This window comes from Arachis hypogaea, chromosome 2 (genome assembly GCF_003086295.3).
Source record: "Arachis hypogaea cultivar Tifrunner chromosome 2, arahy.Tifrunner.gnm2.J5K5, whole genome shotgun sequence".
Classification (NCBI taxonomy): Eukaryota; Viridiplantae; Streptophyta; class Magnoliopsida; order Fabales; family Fabaceae; genus Arachis; species Arachis hypogaea.
This window is the reverse complement of record NC_092037.1, coordinates 236,909-252,794: the sequence shown is the minus strand read 5'-3', so window position 1 is coordinate 252,794 and position 15,886 is coordinate 236,909. Positions and strand designations below refer to the sequence as shown.

Below are 15,886 nucleotides of genomic sequence, written 5' to 3'. Positions count from 1 at the left end.
AAATATCCGATATATTTATTATTGATATTGTTTAATATTTTGATTGTCTACTTATACTTTATTTTTTCTTTTAATAAATTGTTAGAAGATTTTTATCATCAACCGACGCTATTTTTACTGACTTTATTACCACATTAATGAGATACATTCTCTGCCGTTCCATGGATCACAGTACAAGGATATGTACCCTACTAGCCTGTAAAGTAAAAGGAATACCCTCAAAATTTTAAATTCAAGATACAATAGCAGTCTACAAAGACATAGCAATGATGATGAGTTAATGATGGCATGACGAAGAAAACAGAGAAGCTTAGATGAGGGTCCCAATCCGAAACCTGAAAATGCTAGCAAACCATCCACGACAAGTCCATAACCAGCAATGTGAACCCTACCCACATGTACCACCCTTCATATATTCTTGACTTTGCCTCCCAAACCCTGCACCCCATCCAGCTACTCTTTCTTTTTTCTCCACATTTTTTAATTAATATTTTCATTACTAGAAGGAGACCAAAAGCGTGTTTGAAACCTCATTCTCCACATTCTCCAATTATAAGCCACCTCATAGATCCCAAAATTCAAACCCAGCTCAGAGTCTCACACTCACACGCCATTTTCCATTCTCAAAAGATTAACAAAACTATGCAATCTAGATTAACAAAACCAAAAACATTACTACTCTTCTTCGCAGGTCTCTTATTGCTTCCATGTTCATGTTTATGCTCTTCCACCACCAACAAAGCCAAAAACGCCACCATTATTCCCCATCAGTTTAAGGAAGCACCTCAATTCTACAACTCCCCGGACTGCCCCTCCGTCATGGACACCGACAGCGATGACACTAACACGGACACGGACACGGACACGTACATATGCTCGGAAGAAGCAGTACACGTGGCAATGACTCTAGACACAACATACATCCGAGGATCCATGGCTGCAATCCTTTCAGTCCTCCAACACTCTTCCTGCCCACAAAACATCTTCTTCCACTTCGTCTGCTCCTCCAACGCGTCACTCCTACGCGCCGCCATCTCCAACTCCTTCCCTTACCTCAAGTTCCACCTCTATCATTTTGACAACGCCACCGTCTCCGGCCTCATCTCCACCTCAATCCGCTCCGCACTTGACTGCCCTCTTAACTACGCCCGCAGCTACCTTGCCAATCTCCTTCCACTCTGCGTCCGCCGCGTCGTCTACTTGGACTCCGACCTCATACTCGTCGACGACATTGCGAAACTCGCAGCCACCCCACTAGGCCAAACGGCGGTTCTTGCAGCGCCGCAATACTGCAACGCGAATTTCACAGCGTACTTCACACAAACATTCTGGTCGAATCCTTCTCTGTCGCTTACATTCGCGAACAGAGAGCCTTGCTACTTCAACACAGGGGTCATGGTGATCGATCTGGATCGGTGGCGCCATGGGGATTACACGAGGAAGATCGAGGAGTGGATGGAGGTGCAGAAGAGGACGAGGATCTACGAGCTTGGTTCTCTGCCACCGTTTCTTCTTGTTTTCGCTGGAAATATTGCTACCGTGGATCATAGGTGGAACCAGCATGGTTTGGGTGGTGACAATTTTCGTGGTTTGTGCAGAGATCTGCATCCTGGTCCTGTGAGTTTGTTGCATTGGAGTGGCAAAGGTAAGCCATGGGTGAGGTTGGACGCTAATAGGCCTTGCCCTTTGGATGCTCTTTGGGCACCTTATGATTTGTTGCTCACTCCATTTTCTCTTGATTCTTGAAGCTAGCTATCTAACATGCTTCGATTATCATTCACGTGTTTATAAAATTTTGGATTATTCGATCTATACATATATACACATATACATAAATACATATATAGGTACATATTATGCGATTTGAAGAAGGAGGAAGAGTGCAGAGAGGGTAACAAAGATTCAGACATGAAAGGTGAAGGTGACTAGTGATGATAGTATGATATTCATTTTCCAGCAGTGACGGATAGATAATTGATCCAATTAATAATTGTCTACTCTGTTATATTACTGTTGTTGTATCCAATAACTGTGCATATCATAATAATTCTCAAGTGCTCCTTATTTTTAAGCTGGATGCCTGAATTATACTTCTTAAAAATAATAATAAAATAAAGAAATGTGTAGACAATTATTCATACTCGTTTAGTCGTTTTATTTTTCCATCATCGTTATTATACATGCTAGCTGTGCTGCTGATAATTGTTATATATGGCCAAGCTATGTGCAAAAGTGGCAACGACATTGCTCCTGAGACAACCATACATGGGTCGATTCCTGGCTATAGCTGAGATATGGTTTCAATACGTGGCTGTGTATATAAATGCATTTCAAAAGAAAAAAAAATAATGTATCATAAATAAATATCAAACTTCTTTGAAATAAAGAGATTTATAAAATAAAAAATTAAATTTTAATCAACTTTAAATCAAAATAATAAAACTTACACATGTATAAAAATAATAAATTTAATAATAATAATAATAATTAGATTCTTAGTTTTTTTTACTTTATAAGTATATTATTTTGTATGCACCACCAGATCCTTAAATAATACATTACAGTAAAATGGTCAATGACTATTGAACATGACTATTCATCATTTGACAACCTGTAAGATATTATTATTCTTCGAATTCATTTCGTTCCCACTTGTTCTTCCTTATTCCCGTTCCCAAGCTTAAAATAACCACTGTTTATCCTTTACACAAAAAAGGCTTGAATTTTATATGTTCTTTTTTATTTGAAAATTTGCAAAAAGAAAAGGCAGTGTCGGTGGTGGAATATAATGAACGAAAACTTGGGAGGACATCAAGATATCTACCAACGCGAAGCAAGTTTACAAAGATTAAGCATCGAAGAATACTGTAAAATTATCAGAATTTATTTTAATTATTTTAGTTTAATTTTTTAAATTTAGTAGTTTAATAATATATTTTATTCTATATTTTTAAACTTTAATAATTAATTAATAATAAAAATAATAAATTCTAACTTTTATATTTCTCCAAATAAATCGAAGTTAAGACTTGTTTTATATATATATATATATATATATATGGAAATATTTTAAGTGCATCCGAGAATATTGGTGCACCAATTATTTTAACCGTTGATTTCAATTAATATATATTATATATATTTTTTATAATTCAGATCAATGGTTAAAACAACTAGTACACCAGTACTCTTGATACACTTGAAATGTTTCCTATATATATATATATGAAGTCTATCTATCTCCAAATAAATCAGACCCAATGGTAATACATTTTTATAATGTTCTAAAAATTAGATTGATCATTAAACTATTTTAATTATTAATTTATTAATTTATTAGTCTAATCAGTTTAACGGTTGATTCAACTAAAAAAATTATTTTATAATAAAATAATAAATAAAATATAAATAAATATATTAAAATATAATTATAATTTAATATAAACTTTAAAATATTATTAAAATTTAAAATATTATATAAACTAAAGTGTTATAATTTTATTAAAGTACAAATGCAAAAGTCAATTAAAAAAAAATCAAACACAATAATAATATAAAAATTTGTCATCAATCATCAAAATCTGCAAAAATTTAGTTGCCTATTATGAAGTGCTCCATTGTTATTGCGCTGAACAAATTGGTCCCCAACTATTATTCTTGCCTAACATAATATATAATTAACCATTGCATAATCTTAGTTAATTTGATCAAAGTCATCAAACCAATGCTTTAATATGCTATAGAATACTATTCGAAAAATAAATTATTTTAGGCTTTCAGGTATGCCATGCTCTAAATATGTCTACACAACATTCAAGCCAAAAAATATTATGTTGATTATCCTCATCATGTTACATAGGCTAAGATATTAATGATAACAAATGATATATCTTACATTCAGTATGCAGAAATAATTATGTGTTTATCCAAAATACAAGCTTCTCTTGATGAGTAAGATCCTTTAATTTCACAGAAACAAGCTTTCCAAGTAAAAACATGAACAAGTTTATTATATTAGAGGAACATAACAACCAAAAAGAGCTAGTAAGTAACAACCTTTTATATAACTTACTTTAATCTGTGGATCAGAAACACTGCTCACTACAAAATTTTTTTTGAATAATATTGGATTTAGCGGTGGATTTACATCAAGTAATAACATTAAATTCATAAGGTTAAGTAATTATCAGTAAATTCTATTTTCTGATAATAAATCCAATGATAATATTTGAAGGGAAAATAAATTAAATTAGCGTGTCCTTTACAGTCAAGTTTATCGTCGGAAAAATTCGACAGTAACTCCAATTAGTGAAACGTTGCGTTTTGGTGACCTGCAATGGTTTATCGTCGAAATTTTTTTACGGTAAATCCGACGGTAAAAGGGGCATAAATTCAAATCATGAACCTTCTCCCTTATCCGAACCCTCACTACCATCACCATCATCTCTCTCTCTCTCTCTCTCTCTCTCTCTCTCTCTCTCTCTCTCTCTCTCTCTCTCTCTCTCTCTCTCTCTCTCTCTCTCTCTCTCTCTCTCTCTCTCCTCACCATTTGCCGCCACCGCCGAGACCACCGCAATCGTCATCCCCTCTCTATCGTCGTCAACCATTTACGCCGACCCCTACTTCTTCTCCTTCTTCCGCTCCCCCTATCTCTCTCCTTCATCGTCATCATCATCTGCCATCACCACCATCTTCCGCACTGTAACTTTAGCGACCACCACTGCAACATCCACCTCTTTTCTTATTTCTTGCTCTGTTCTTCATTACAGGTTCTTGAACAACTCGTTTCCAATTTTTTTAATTTAGTTTAGGTTTGAGTAGAATTACAATTTTAATTTTGAATCAGTTTCAAAGTTAGTTCAGTTTAGTTTTCTAATCTTAGTGGATTTAAGTTGATTAAGTTAGACTAGATTCAATACATTAGGTTTTAATTTGTTGAAGTATTTGGAATTATCTAATTGTTGCGTTGATGATTGTTTTGTTGAGAAATTATTGTTGAGATTGTTTGATAATTATTTAATTTTAGTTTAATTTAGTTTAGGTTTGATTAGAATTTCAATTTTAGTTTTGAATCAGTTTCAAAGTTAGTTCAGTTTAGTTTTCTAATTAATCTTAGTGGATTTAGGTTGATTAAGTTAGGTTAGATTCAATACATTCGGTTTTGAATTATTGAAGTGTTTGGAATTGTCTAATTATGTTAATTGATGTGTTGACAACTGTTTTGTTGAGAAACTATTGCTGAGATTGTTTGATAATTGTTTAATTTTAGTTTAATTTAGTTCAGCTTTGATTAGATTTTTAATTTTAATTTTGAATCATTTTCAAAGTTAGTTCAGTTTAGTTTTCTAATCTTAGTGAATTTAGGTTGATTAAGTTAGATTAGACTCAATACATTCGATTTTGAATTGTTAAAGTGTTTGAAATTATCTAATTGTATTAATTGCTGCGTTGATGACTGTTTTACTGAGAAATTGTTCCTGAGATTGTTTAATAATTGTTTAATTTTAGTTTAGTTTTAATTAGAATTTCAATTTTAATTTTGAATCAATTTCAAAGTTAGTTCAGTTTAGGTTTCTAATCTTAGTAGATTTAGGTTGATTAAGTTAGGTTAGATTCAATACATTCGGTTTTGAATCATTGAAGTGTTTGAAATTGTCTAATTGTGTAAATTGTTGCGTTAATGATTATTTTGCTGAGAAATTGTTGATGAGATTGTTTGATAATTTGATATTTGCGAAATGACGAGAGGTAGAGGTGCTGAGGATCAAGCTGCTGGTCGTTGTCGTAACCATGGTTGGGGTAGAGGAAGGGTTTCTTCCGGTACCCCCGATTACGTGTCTCCATTTACTGCGACGACGACGCCTTCGACCGCTGAATAGCCCGTATCCACTGCGACGCCGCCTCCAATGACGGATGCCGTGGCCCCGAGTCTAGCCAAGAAAGTGAGGCAGCAGCTGATGTCCCTCCACCACCTCCTATCGTACGGTTGACCGTTTGGCCTAATAGTGACACAGGGTAAGTATCACATTCAGTCTCGTTTATTTCCAGTTTATGGTTATCACTGAAAGTGCATGAAAATTGATTCTAGTTTAGTGGATTTAGGTTTGAATGCTGGTTAGTGTTTTTAAGTTTCAATCATTATGATTAACTTTATTGCTGAAAGTTCCTGAAAATTGATTCTCTTCTGGTGGATTTAGGTTGATTTGGTTGCCTAGTTAGTGTTTTCCATTTCAATTATTATGATTGTTGTTGAAAGTTCCTAAAAATTGATTCTTGTTTAGTGGATTTAGGTTGATTTGGTTGCCTGGTTATTGTTTTAAGTTTCAATGATTTTGATTAAATTTATTGCTAAAAGTTTTTGAAAATTGATTCTTGTTTAGTGGATTTAGGTTGATTTGGTTGCCTGGTTATTGTTTTAAGTTTCAATTATTATGATTCCAGTTTAGTGGATTCAGGTTGATTCTTTTTTGTGGGTTGTTGTTAAGTTTGCGCCGAACAACAACGCGTGTACTTAGGAGATGACCAATGTCAAGCTGATGTACGACCAGCCCTAGCCCGGCTACAAGAAGATCCTCACTGAGACTAGAAAATACTGGTTTGAGAAATGGGAGGTAATTGGTTTTTTTTCTGTTTCAAACCTTTTTAGTTAGTTTATATCATCTATCTTAACTAATTTTAAAGTTTTTTTTTTGTTTCATCTGCACTTTATATGAGATGCTAAGCATGACCTGACCATCCGAAAGATATTCAATCATAGAATGGGTTGGCGGCTCCAGCAGATGCTGGATGATCTTTGTCAGGGAGTGGAGGGAGTTGCTAGAGCAAATGCAGCGTATGGAGGCTCAGATGGAGTTGTGATAAACCACTATTTTATGGTATATTTTGGATTGAATTGAGTGAATTTTGTCAATTATTCTCACATTATTCATGTAAATTGTATGTTTTTACGTTTTCTTCCTAATTTTGTGCTATAATTGAAAACATGCTTCTTTGACTCTAAATTACTAATTTTTAATCCTCTGTTATTATCATTCGATGCCGTGATATGTGTGTTAAGTGATTTCAAGATTTATAGGACAAGAATGACTTAAAGGATGGAAAGGAAGCATGTAAAAGTGGAAGGACCACAAGAAATTGAAGTTTTGAGAAGCTGGTGTCCACGCGCATGCATGGCTGACGCGTACGCGTGACCAAGCCATAGTCCATATGACGCGTATGCGAGGATGACGCGTACATGTGGCCAGTTCAATATCCAGCAACGCATACGCGTGGCTGACGCATACGCTTGACGAGCGTTACGTGCTGCAATGAACATAATTCGTTGGGGGCGATTTCTGGGCTGCTTTTGACCCATTTTTAGGCCCGAAAATACAAATTAGAGGCCGGGGAATGGAGCAGAATTTAGTTTCTCTTCTACCTTTTATTGTTCTAGCACCTTTGTCTTTTAATTCTACTTGTTATTTTCTTCACTTTGTTGGCTTTATGTTATGCATTCTTGCTACTCTTGATCTTTATTTATGCAATTTATATTTTCATGTTATTAATGCTTCCTTTAATTTGTGTTATTATTTTCTTGCAATTGTTAGTCTTGGGTTTTACTATTTCTTGTTAGTTTTCCATGTTTTTATTTTGTGCTTTCTAAATGTTTGATAAAATGTTTTGTTGGATTTTAATTTAGATTTTTGTGTTCTTGGCTTGGGTTGATGATTTGGAGACTCTTGAATTGTCAAAGTCTCTTGTTGATTGGTAATTGAAGATTGCCGATTAGCTTGAACTTCACTAAATCTAGTCTCTCACTATGAGTTGACTAGGACTTGTGAACTCAAGTTGATTGTATGCACTTGACTTTCCTTCATTGGTTAGAGGTTAACTAAGTGAAGGCAATTTACATTTACCATCACAAGTGACAACGATAATGAGGATATGACTTCTAATTCTCTTTCCTTGCTAAGAGCTTTCTTAGTTATTAGTTTATTTTCTTGCCATTTTACTTTCTTGTTTCTTATTACAAAAACCCCAAAATATATCTCATAGCCAATAATAAACTACACTTCCCTGCAATTCCTTGAGAGACGACTCGAGGTTTGAATACTTCAATTTATTTTTATTGAGGTTTGTACTTGTGACAAACAATTTAAACGTTGATTGAGGTTTAATTGTCAGTTTAGATCTATACTTGCAATGTGATTATTTTAGTGAAAATTCTTTACCGATAATTTTCCTCCGTCAAGGTGTACTAGGCCCAGATACATGCCACTAACGTCGTCCTTGTTGGTAGCAGCAGTCCTACTACAGGTGGCAGGGATTCTGCTGGTGGCAGACGGATATCACCGCCTTCTGTGCCGCCGACTCAGGGCCACGGGACCGACGACGACGACTACTACTACTACTACTACCTAGATCTATAGATATTAGTTTTTCTTTTTATTGTTTCGTTATATTTATTTGATGTACTTGACTTTTAATTTATTTGAACATTGTATTATTTATTTTAAATAAAAGTTTTTCATCATTCACGAATTGACCACTAATTATGTGAAAAAATTAAATTTAAAATTAAAATTGACCATTTATTTCAAAATAAAAATAAAAGAAATTCACATTACCGTCTAAATTACTGTAGGAATAATCCGATGGTAATAGTGCGCGAAACAATAATTTTTAGTGCCAATAATACCGTCAAAAAAATCTATCGATAACCAATTGGTTTTCCAAGCTGGTAATCTGTCAAAGAATCCGACAGTAATCTAGTAATTTGTCGAAGATTCCAATAGTAATTATTATCGGACGAAAAATTCCAACAGTAAATATTTACCGACGAAGTTTATACAATCTGATTGTTTTCAACAATAAATTTGACAATAATTAACTTATCATCGAATTTTTTCATTTTTTCGACGGTACTAAGCATTTTCTTATAGTGGCCTTTGTTGTTTGGTTGAGATCCACATTGGAGCCTTTAATCCCACATAGATTATTGTATGCACTAGCATCTTTTCTTGTTTTGGAATCTGAACATGTACCATAAGGATCACTCAACTGTTCCTTTTCCTTGCTGATTTGATTTCTAAGTGTGCCAATTCTAAAAAATGTGCTACACAAACACTTGACAAAATCCTCTAAAACTCTGTTGGGTATGCTATCAACTTCTGGTGCCTTACCGTTCGATGAAATTGAGGAATTCTACGCTCTTTTTTTATCTACTAATCTCCACTCTCACTAAACACCAAGAAAAACAAATCATTGAACAATCATTTCTTGTAATACTCATTCAGTAATCTAGATAACTAAATATATTTGCATACAATTACCTAGATTTCAAAATCAATGGATAGATCCCTCAAAAATCCAATTATCAACATAGGAGGGGACACAGCTTCAAAATCGAAAACAAGTTTTTCAACCACTTTCACAAACAAGTTGCATAAAGGAAGCCCCCATGTTTATTTTGATTTTGATTCTAGTACCCATTACAAAACACAAAACACAAAATAGCAATACAGCTGATAACTGAAATTTATCATGCCGATATAGAATTCAATAATGGATATAATCGTGAGTATAGTCTAATCGACATTCAAACTTCGCATCAAACAATCCTACAATCTATAACCGAGAGTACTAGTCTCCCGAGTCGTCCTCCCTTGGAATTGCTAGAGAATGCATCTTATTGATTAGGAAGCCTTATTATGATTCTTTGAGGGTTTAGCAAAATAGATGACAAACAATCAATCTTTAGAAGGCTTGGCCTAGGGTTGGCATTAGAAATTCTATCCTTATAGTTCCTTCAATGATGACAACAATTAGGCCTTGCTTCATTTAGTTAACCCCTAGGTATAGAGGAAAGTCAAATGAGAGTAACTAACTTGAGTCACAAGTCCTAGTTTTACCTTAGGGAAATCTAGCTTTAGTGCACTCCAAGTCAATTAGCAATTTCTAATTCCAAATCAACAATTGACATAAACTATTCAACTCTTTCTAATGGCCCAAACCCTATGCCAAGTAAGAAACTTTTACTCCATAACTAGTGTTGGCATTTTATCAAACAATTGATGAGCAAGGATGAAAGGCATAGTAAAAATGAGAAGAAAGTAGAATTGAAAGTGCTTCAACACAAGAAACTAACAACAATTAACAAAGAACAACAATGGAAATGAACTTCTCAAGAAATTGATAAAATCCAAAACTACAAAGTTGAATCTAGGATCTATGAGAATTGAGCAATTACAAGCACTAATTGAGATTGGAGAAGAAGATCTATAACATGAACAAAGTAAATTGAGAATTGCAATGGATCTCACCAAAGAGTGATTGAGAATTCATTAGTGAAGAAGATGAACCCTAATGAGAGCTTGGAATCTCCCTCTCTCTCTCTCTCTCCAAGAGTGTAACTACCAATAGCAAAAAATCTAGAACAATCTAAAATGAGCCAAAAGTCCCTTAACCCTTCAACCCCTGGTCTTCTTAAGCTCTTCCCGCCAAGGCACTTCCCCAAGATGAGATCTCCAACTGTCTCCACGCCCAGGTCACGTGACTCTTTTTTAAAAAAAATCATATTCGAGCATCGGCGCGCACGCGCAAAGCACGCGTGCGCGCCACTGGGGCATCTTGCAATGCGAGCGGAGGCGCAACGTACGCGTGCGCGCCCATGGGGATTATGGCCTAGCCACTACACATGCCGGCTCGTGGCTTGGCTTCTGGCTTTGACTTCTAGCTGCGCAATCCACGCGGGCGCGCCAAGTACGCGCACGCGCCCTTGCTGATGTTCCCAAAGCTCAATTTCTCATGCTCCTTTCCTTTGCGCCCATTCTCCTTCTCTCTTCCGGTTCATCCTTGCCTTATATTCTGAAACCACTTAACACACAGGTCACGGCATCGAATGGCACCAAGAGAAGATTAGAAATGTATCTAATTTAGTGCAAAATAAGCATGTTTTCATCCATGAGGCAAAAATTAGGAAAGGAACACAAAGTCTTGTATTTTCATATGAAAAGCGTGTGGACTCATTGATAAAACCCCTGAAATTAATACAAGATAAACCCTCAAAATGAGGCTTATCAACAGCAGAGCAAGCAGAGCTAATCAATAATCAAATAATCATTCAATAAAATTAAGAATAGAAAATATTCAACAACCATTCAATGATTTTTGAAATCTGAACAAAGCATAAAAAAACAAAGAACAAGTGAGCACTAACCTTCTAGGTAGAGTATCATGGAGAGCAGTTGAGTGCGATGGGCGACCAGACGAAGATGACGAATGCCGAGCTCAAGGAAGAAGCTGCATGCTTGCGACTGGTGGGAGCGAACAGGGGTTGGACTTGGACAATGCCAACAGGACAAAGAGAGAAGCCTCTGACTGCAACGAACGGTGACAGTGGCTCACTCCATGCGGCGGTGGTGGAGGCTAGAGTTTTTCTTTAGTTGAGTTGGACTGCTAGAGACTTGTTCTGCTTTCAGAAAGTCTGTAGGAATGATGAGATTAGAGAAAGGTGGGGTGCATAAGGCAAGCACACAAAACGACGTCGTTTTATAAAAACCGACTGATTCTCGATCCAATCTGATCAACCGATTTTTTACCAGTTCAATGGTTCGCGTCCCATTTTTGGCACAACAGTTTTATGTGACAAATTGAACGGTAAAAGCTCTCGATCCATGGTGCTGACTGTCCAGTCCAATTTTTAGAATCACACATTTTTGAGCCTCGAATAAAGCAAGTCTTGCAAACCAATATCATTGTCCAGTTTGCAAAACATATTTATATTTTAATTAACTTAAATGGGACATGTAATCTTTTTTAGTATTGCTCACTCGCCATTTCTTCGATTAAACCGAGTTAAGCCCCGTTATGGTCTCTGAAATTGGCGAGTTACATTGATTTGGTTCCTGATTTTCTAATTGCTACAATTTGGTCCTCTATATTAAAAAAATGCACCAATATAGTCCTTCGTGTATCTTCCGTCACCAAAACTCAACACTGTTAATGACGTAGCTCAAGCCTTGCCACGCTAGACATATTAAAACGACGTCGTATACGTTTTGACTCTAAAGAAGGTACTAAATGACGTCATTTGAGGGTTTGAACAATACTAAAACCTTATCTGTCCCTTTTAGGTATTGTTTTAAACCCTTAAATAATATCATTTAGTGTTTTTTTGGCGGCAAAATGTATACAACGTCATTTTAATATGTCCAACGTGGTAAGACTTGAGCTACGTCACTAATAACATTGAAGAGGGACTATATTAGTACACTTTTTTTAATTTGAGGACCAAATTGTAGCAATTAAAATGTTAGGGACGAAATCAGTGCAACTCGGACCAAAGTGGAGCTTAACTCTAACTACACTACTTCGAATTCGATCAATTAGTATTATAAAATTTCTCAATAATTAAAAAGAAAAGAAAAAAAATTCAAACAAAATCAACGTGGTAAGTTTTTCCGATCTGATTTTGATATCACATTTCCATATGAAAGGAAAATGTTTCATCCTAATGAAAATGTTGTATGCATATATCTACTTCCATAGTTTGAAGCAAAGTGATTGTCACTGGACAGTATCCCATACTATATATATACCTTTTAAATTTAAATGCTATATATAAATCAAAGGTACGGGGGAAAAAAATAAATGCATATAAAAATAATGGAACGGATTAAAGGAATGAAGATGCTCCAAGCTGGAAAGTCATTGGGTCCTCCTGAAATTCTTCAATTTGATGAATCTACAAAGCTTGTATTATCCACCGGCTTTGAAATGCTAATGGTCCTACTCCCTAATTATTCATCATTATTTAAGAAATTTAAACATAAATAAAGTATTACACAGAAATAGCAGACGCAAAAAACTTTCTGCCCCCTTTTGGAGAAGAGATACGAATCGATTTAATAATTTATTTGTAATCTCAAATACTAAGAAACTGTTAAGGGTGCGGTGGGAACCCATGTGTTGCTAATTAATTAATTTAGTCAGCAAAGTATGTAGCTTTAAGCTCACACAGTGTTGCTTTTGAGTTAAGGAAGATCCCTAACCACTGTCCATGTCTTTGTAAAAACAATAAGTTAGAAATAATGTCACGATTTGATTCTGCCGCTGCCATTTCTTGTGGAGAAACAACACAAATACCTTTGATCGGCATTTGCCAACTACTTGCAGTACAACATTTAACCTGCTGAGTGAATTGACGCAGATTCATCAGCTGCCAAATTTAATATGTTCTTCTATCTGCGTGCTACTTCATTCTAAGTTTGTTTCTTTTTTAATTATTATTTTGGTATTAAGTAGTACTAAATAAATAAGTCATTGTTCAATTTAACTCCTATTCAAGTGTCTCAAAAAGCAAAAAAAGATACATCTAAAAAATCAACCTCATCTTCTTTTTTCCTTCATGATTTGCATTCTTTTTCTTTCTCCTCTTCTTTCCTTCTTCTTTCTTTTTCTTTTTACTTTTTTTTTTCTTTCTAAAATTTTATTTCTGTTTATTATAAACAAAATTTATGTTTCTTTTCACAAAATTTTTGTATTTCTATTAAAAAAATTAATAATTTTAAAAAATTAATATTTTTAAAGACTTAATTAAAAAGTAAAATACTAAAGAGTTAGTTTTGATCATCATTTAATTATCAACTCAATTTTTTTAATTTAGAATCCAACAATATACTTTATCAAATATTTTTAAATATTAATGACTAAATAATAGCTAAAAAAATTGATAGTCCCTAATATTTCTCAATTATATTAAAAATTTACAAAATACTTATTTACGTCTATATTTTTAAGTTTTATTTCTTTTGTTCCAAACTGACTACTATATATTTCTTTTGGTCAACATCAGAGAGTAAATGAGTCTAGTCAAGCCGAATTTTGACTTTAATGAGCTTAACTTATGTTATAAATAGACGGTCTACGTCTAGCCCTGTTACCTCTTATAATTTTTTTCTACTAACTTATGTTATAAATAGACAGTCTACGTCTAGCTCTATTACCTCTTATAATTTTTTTCTACTCAGGTTCAAATTCGATCTGTTTAAAACTTGACAAATCTATGAACCTATTTAAAAAGCTTGTTTGGTGAATTAGAATTCAAAAACAATAAACTTAAGAAATTTAAATTCACTTTAAATGGATTCTAAAATTTATAATTCATAATTTATATATTACTCCGTATTCACATATCATAACTATATTTAGAATTTATAAATTTTTTTAAACAAAAAATTATTATCTTAATTAATATTAACTATTGATTCTTTTTAGTCTTATTTTGTATGTAATATAAATAAATAATTAAAAATTTAAATTAATAATAATTTATTTTTATAAAAAAATATTTTGATAAATCAATCCAATAAATTTTGTAAGCTTTTTTAAAAGTTTATGATTTAACTTTTTTAAATCCACCTCCCGTTCATTCTGTTAAATTGAATTGTGATGCTAGTTGGTTTGCTCCTTCTGGCTATGCTGGTTTTGGTTGTATTATTCACAATCCTGATAGATGTTGGTTGAAAGGTTGCACTGGAAAAGTCGAAGTGTGCAGTGTTCTTTTTGCTGAATTGTATGCAATTTGGAGAGGTTTACTTCTTGCTTGGGAGAGTGAATTTCGTGAGGTTATTTGTGAAACAGACTGTTTAGAAGCTCTTTTCTTGGTAAACCAAAGAATGCTTAGTAAGGATATTCCGGAATGGGATTTGGCAAAGCATATTCAGGAGGTTATGAATTGGAATTGGAGAGTCTCTATTCTTTTAATTCAGAGGACTGCAAAAAGTGTTGCAGATTGTATTGCTAAAGCAGCTGCTTCTGTCGTGGACATTCACTCGAATTGGAGCCAACCATGGAGTGAGCTTCAACATTTAATAGATTTAGATATGATCCTAGCCAATTAATTTGATTTTGTCTCTTTTTTCTTTCTTTTCTATTTAGTCACCAAAAAAACTAATACATTTTACGAAAAATCTAAATCTAATATGTTAAATAAAATGAGCGAGTCAAGCCAAATTTAAAACGAGCTGAGTCACTCGAATCACTTACACCCCCTAGTCAACACCTAAATAACTCAACTCGGACAGGATCAGTATTATGGATTTGTTTTTTTTATTATGGATTTGTGGAAAATGGCAATGTCATAAGTATTGGGCTTTGAAAGTTTGTTAAGCTATCTGAGCTGTGGGTTAAGGCTCTTTCTCTGACAGCCCAGCCAAAAGAAAAAGAAAAAAAAAAGAAAATTAAATTTAATATGTGTATGGCGAGGCATGTGATGTAATGGCAAAGATGTATGCCTCAAATGAAGCCACACAGGATGGAATTCTAGTAGAGCTGTTAGGTTAGTATGTGTGGAATGTGTGTGTCAGTATTTTGTATGACCAAAAAAAAAAAAATTTAATATCTGTAAATAAAGAGCTTTGTTGACTTGGCTGTAGGGACACATTTTTCCTTTGTCCACCAAGGCAAACCCCTTCTTCGGGTTCTGACAGGGAAAATGCGAAGAAAAGAAGTTACACTTATCATGGATAGATCTTTTTAATTTATTTTTAAAAATATTATTTTTAAATATTAATTTTATAATTAAAATAAAAAAACATAAAAAATAATAAATTATCTTTTAATTTTTTTTAACAATTAAAAAATCCATTCTCACATTTATCTCCTACCAGGTTGAAATTACCAAGGAAATTAATTGCTTGCTTGGTTTAAAAAACAAAAAGAAACGAGTCAAGTCTTCATATCCACATAGGTTGGTCAATCATGCAATTTCCTTGCAATCACAGGGAGCGCTCACACTCTTTCTGTTTTCCAACTTTTGATCTGATCTCATAATTCCTTTCTTTTAACTTCCTATATAAATTACCTAACATGCATTGCTTTGTTATTGTAGTAAAACACCACACCC

General features: G+C 34.0%; 1 protein-coding gene across 1 annotated transcript; it reads left to right on the top strand.

Moving 5' to 3' along the window:
• On the top strand, positions 1-2,138 carry LOC112708263 (probable galacturonosyltransferase-like 1). Its single transcript, XM_025760448.3, has one exon. The coding sequence runs from the start codon at positions 397-399 to the stop codon at positions 1,744-1,746; it is 1,350 nt and encodes a 449-aa protein (XP_025616233.1). The 5' UTR covers positions 1-396; the 3' UTR covers positions 1,747-2,138.
• Positions 2,139-15,886: the final 13,748 nt, after the last annotated feature.

Excerpts from the sequence above, each read along its gene's own strand:
- LOC112708263 (XM_025760448.3), top strand. The coding sequence starts at position 397 with ATGTACCACCCTTCATATATTCTTGACTTTGCCTCCCAAACCCTGCAC.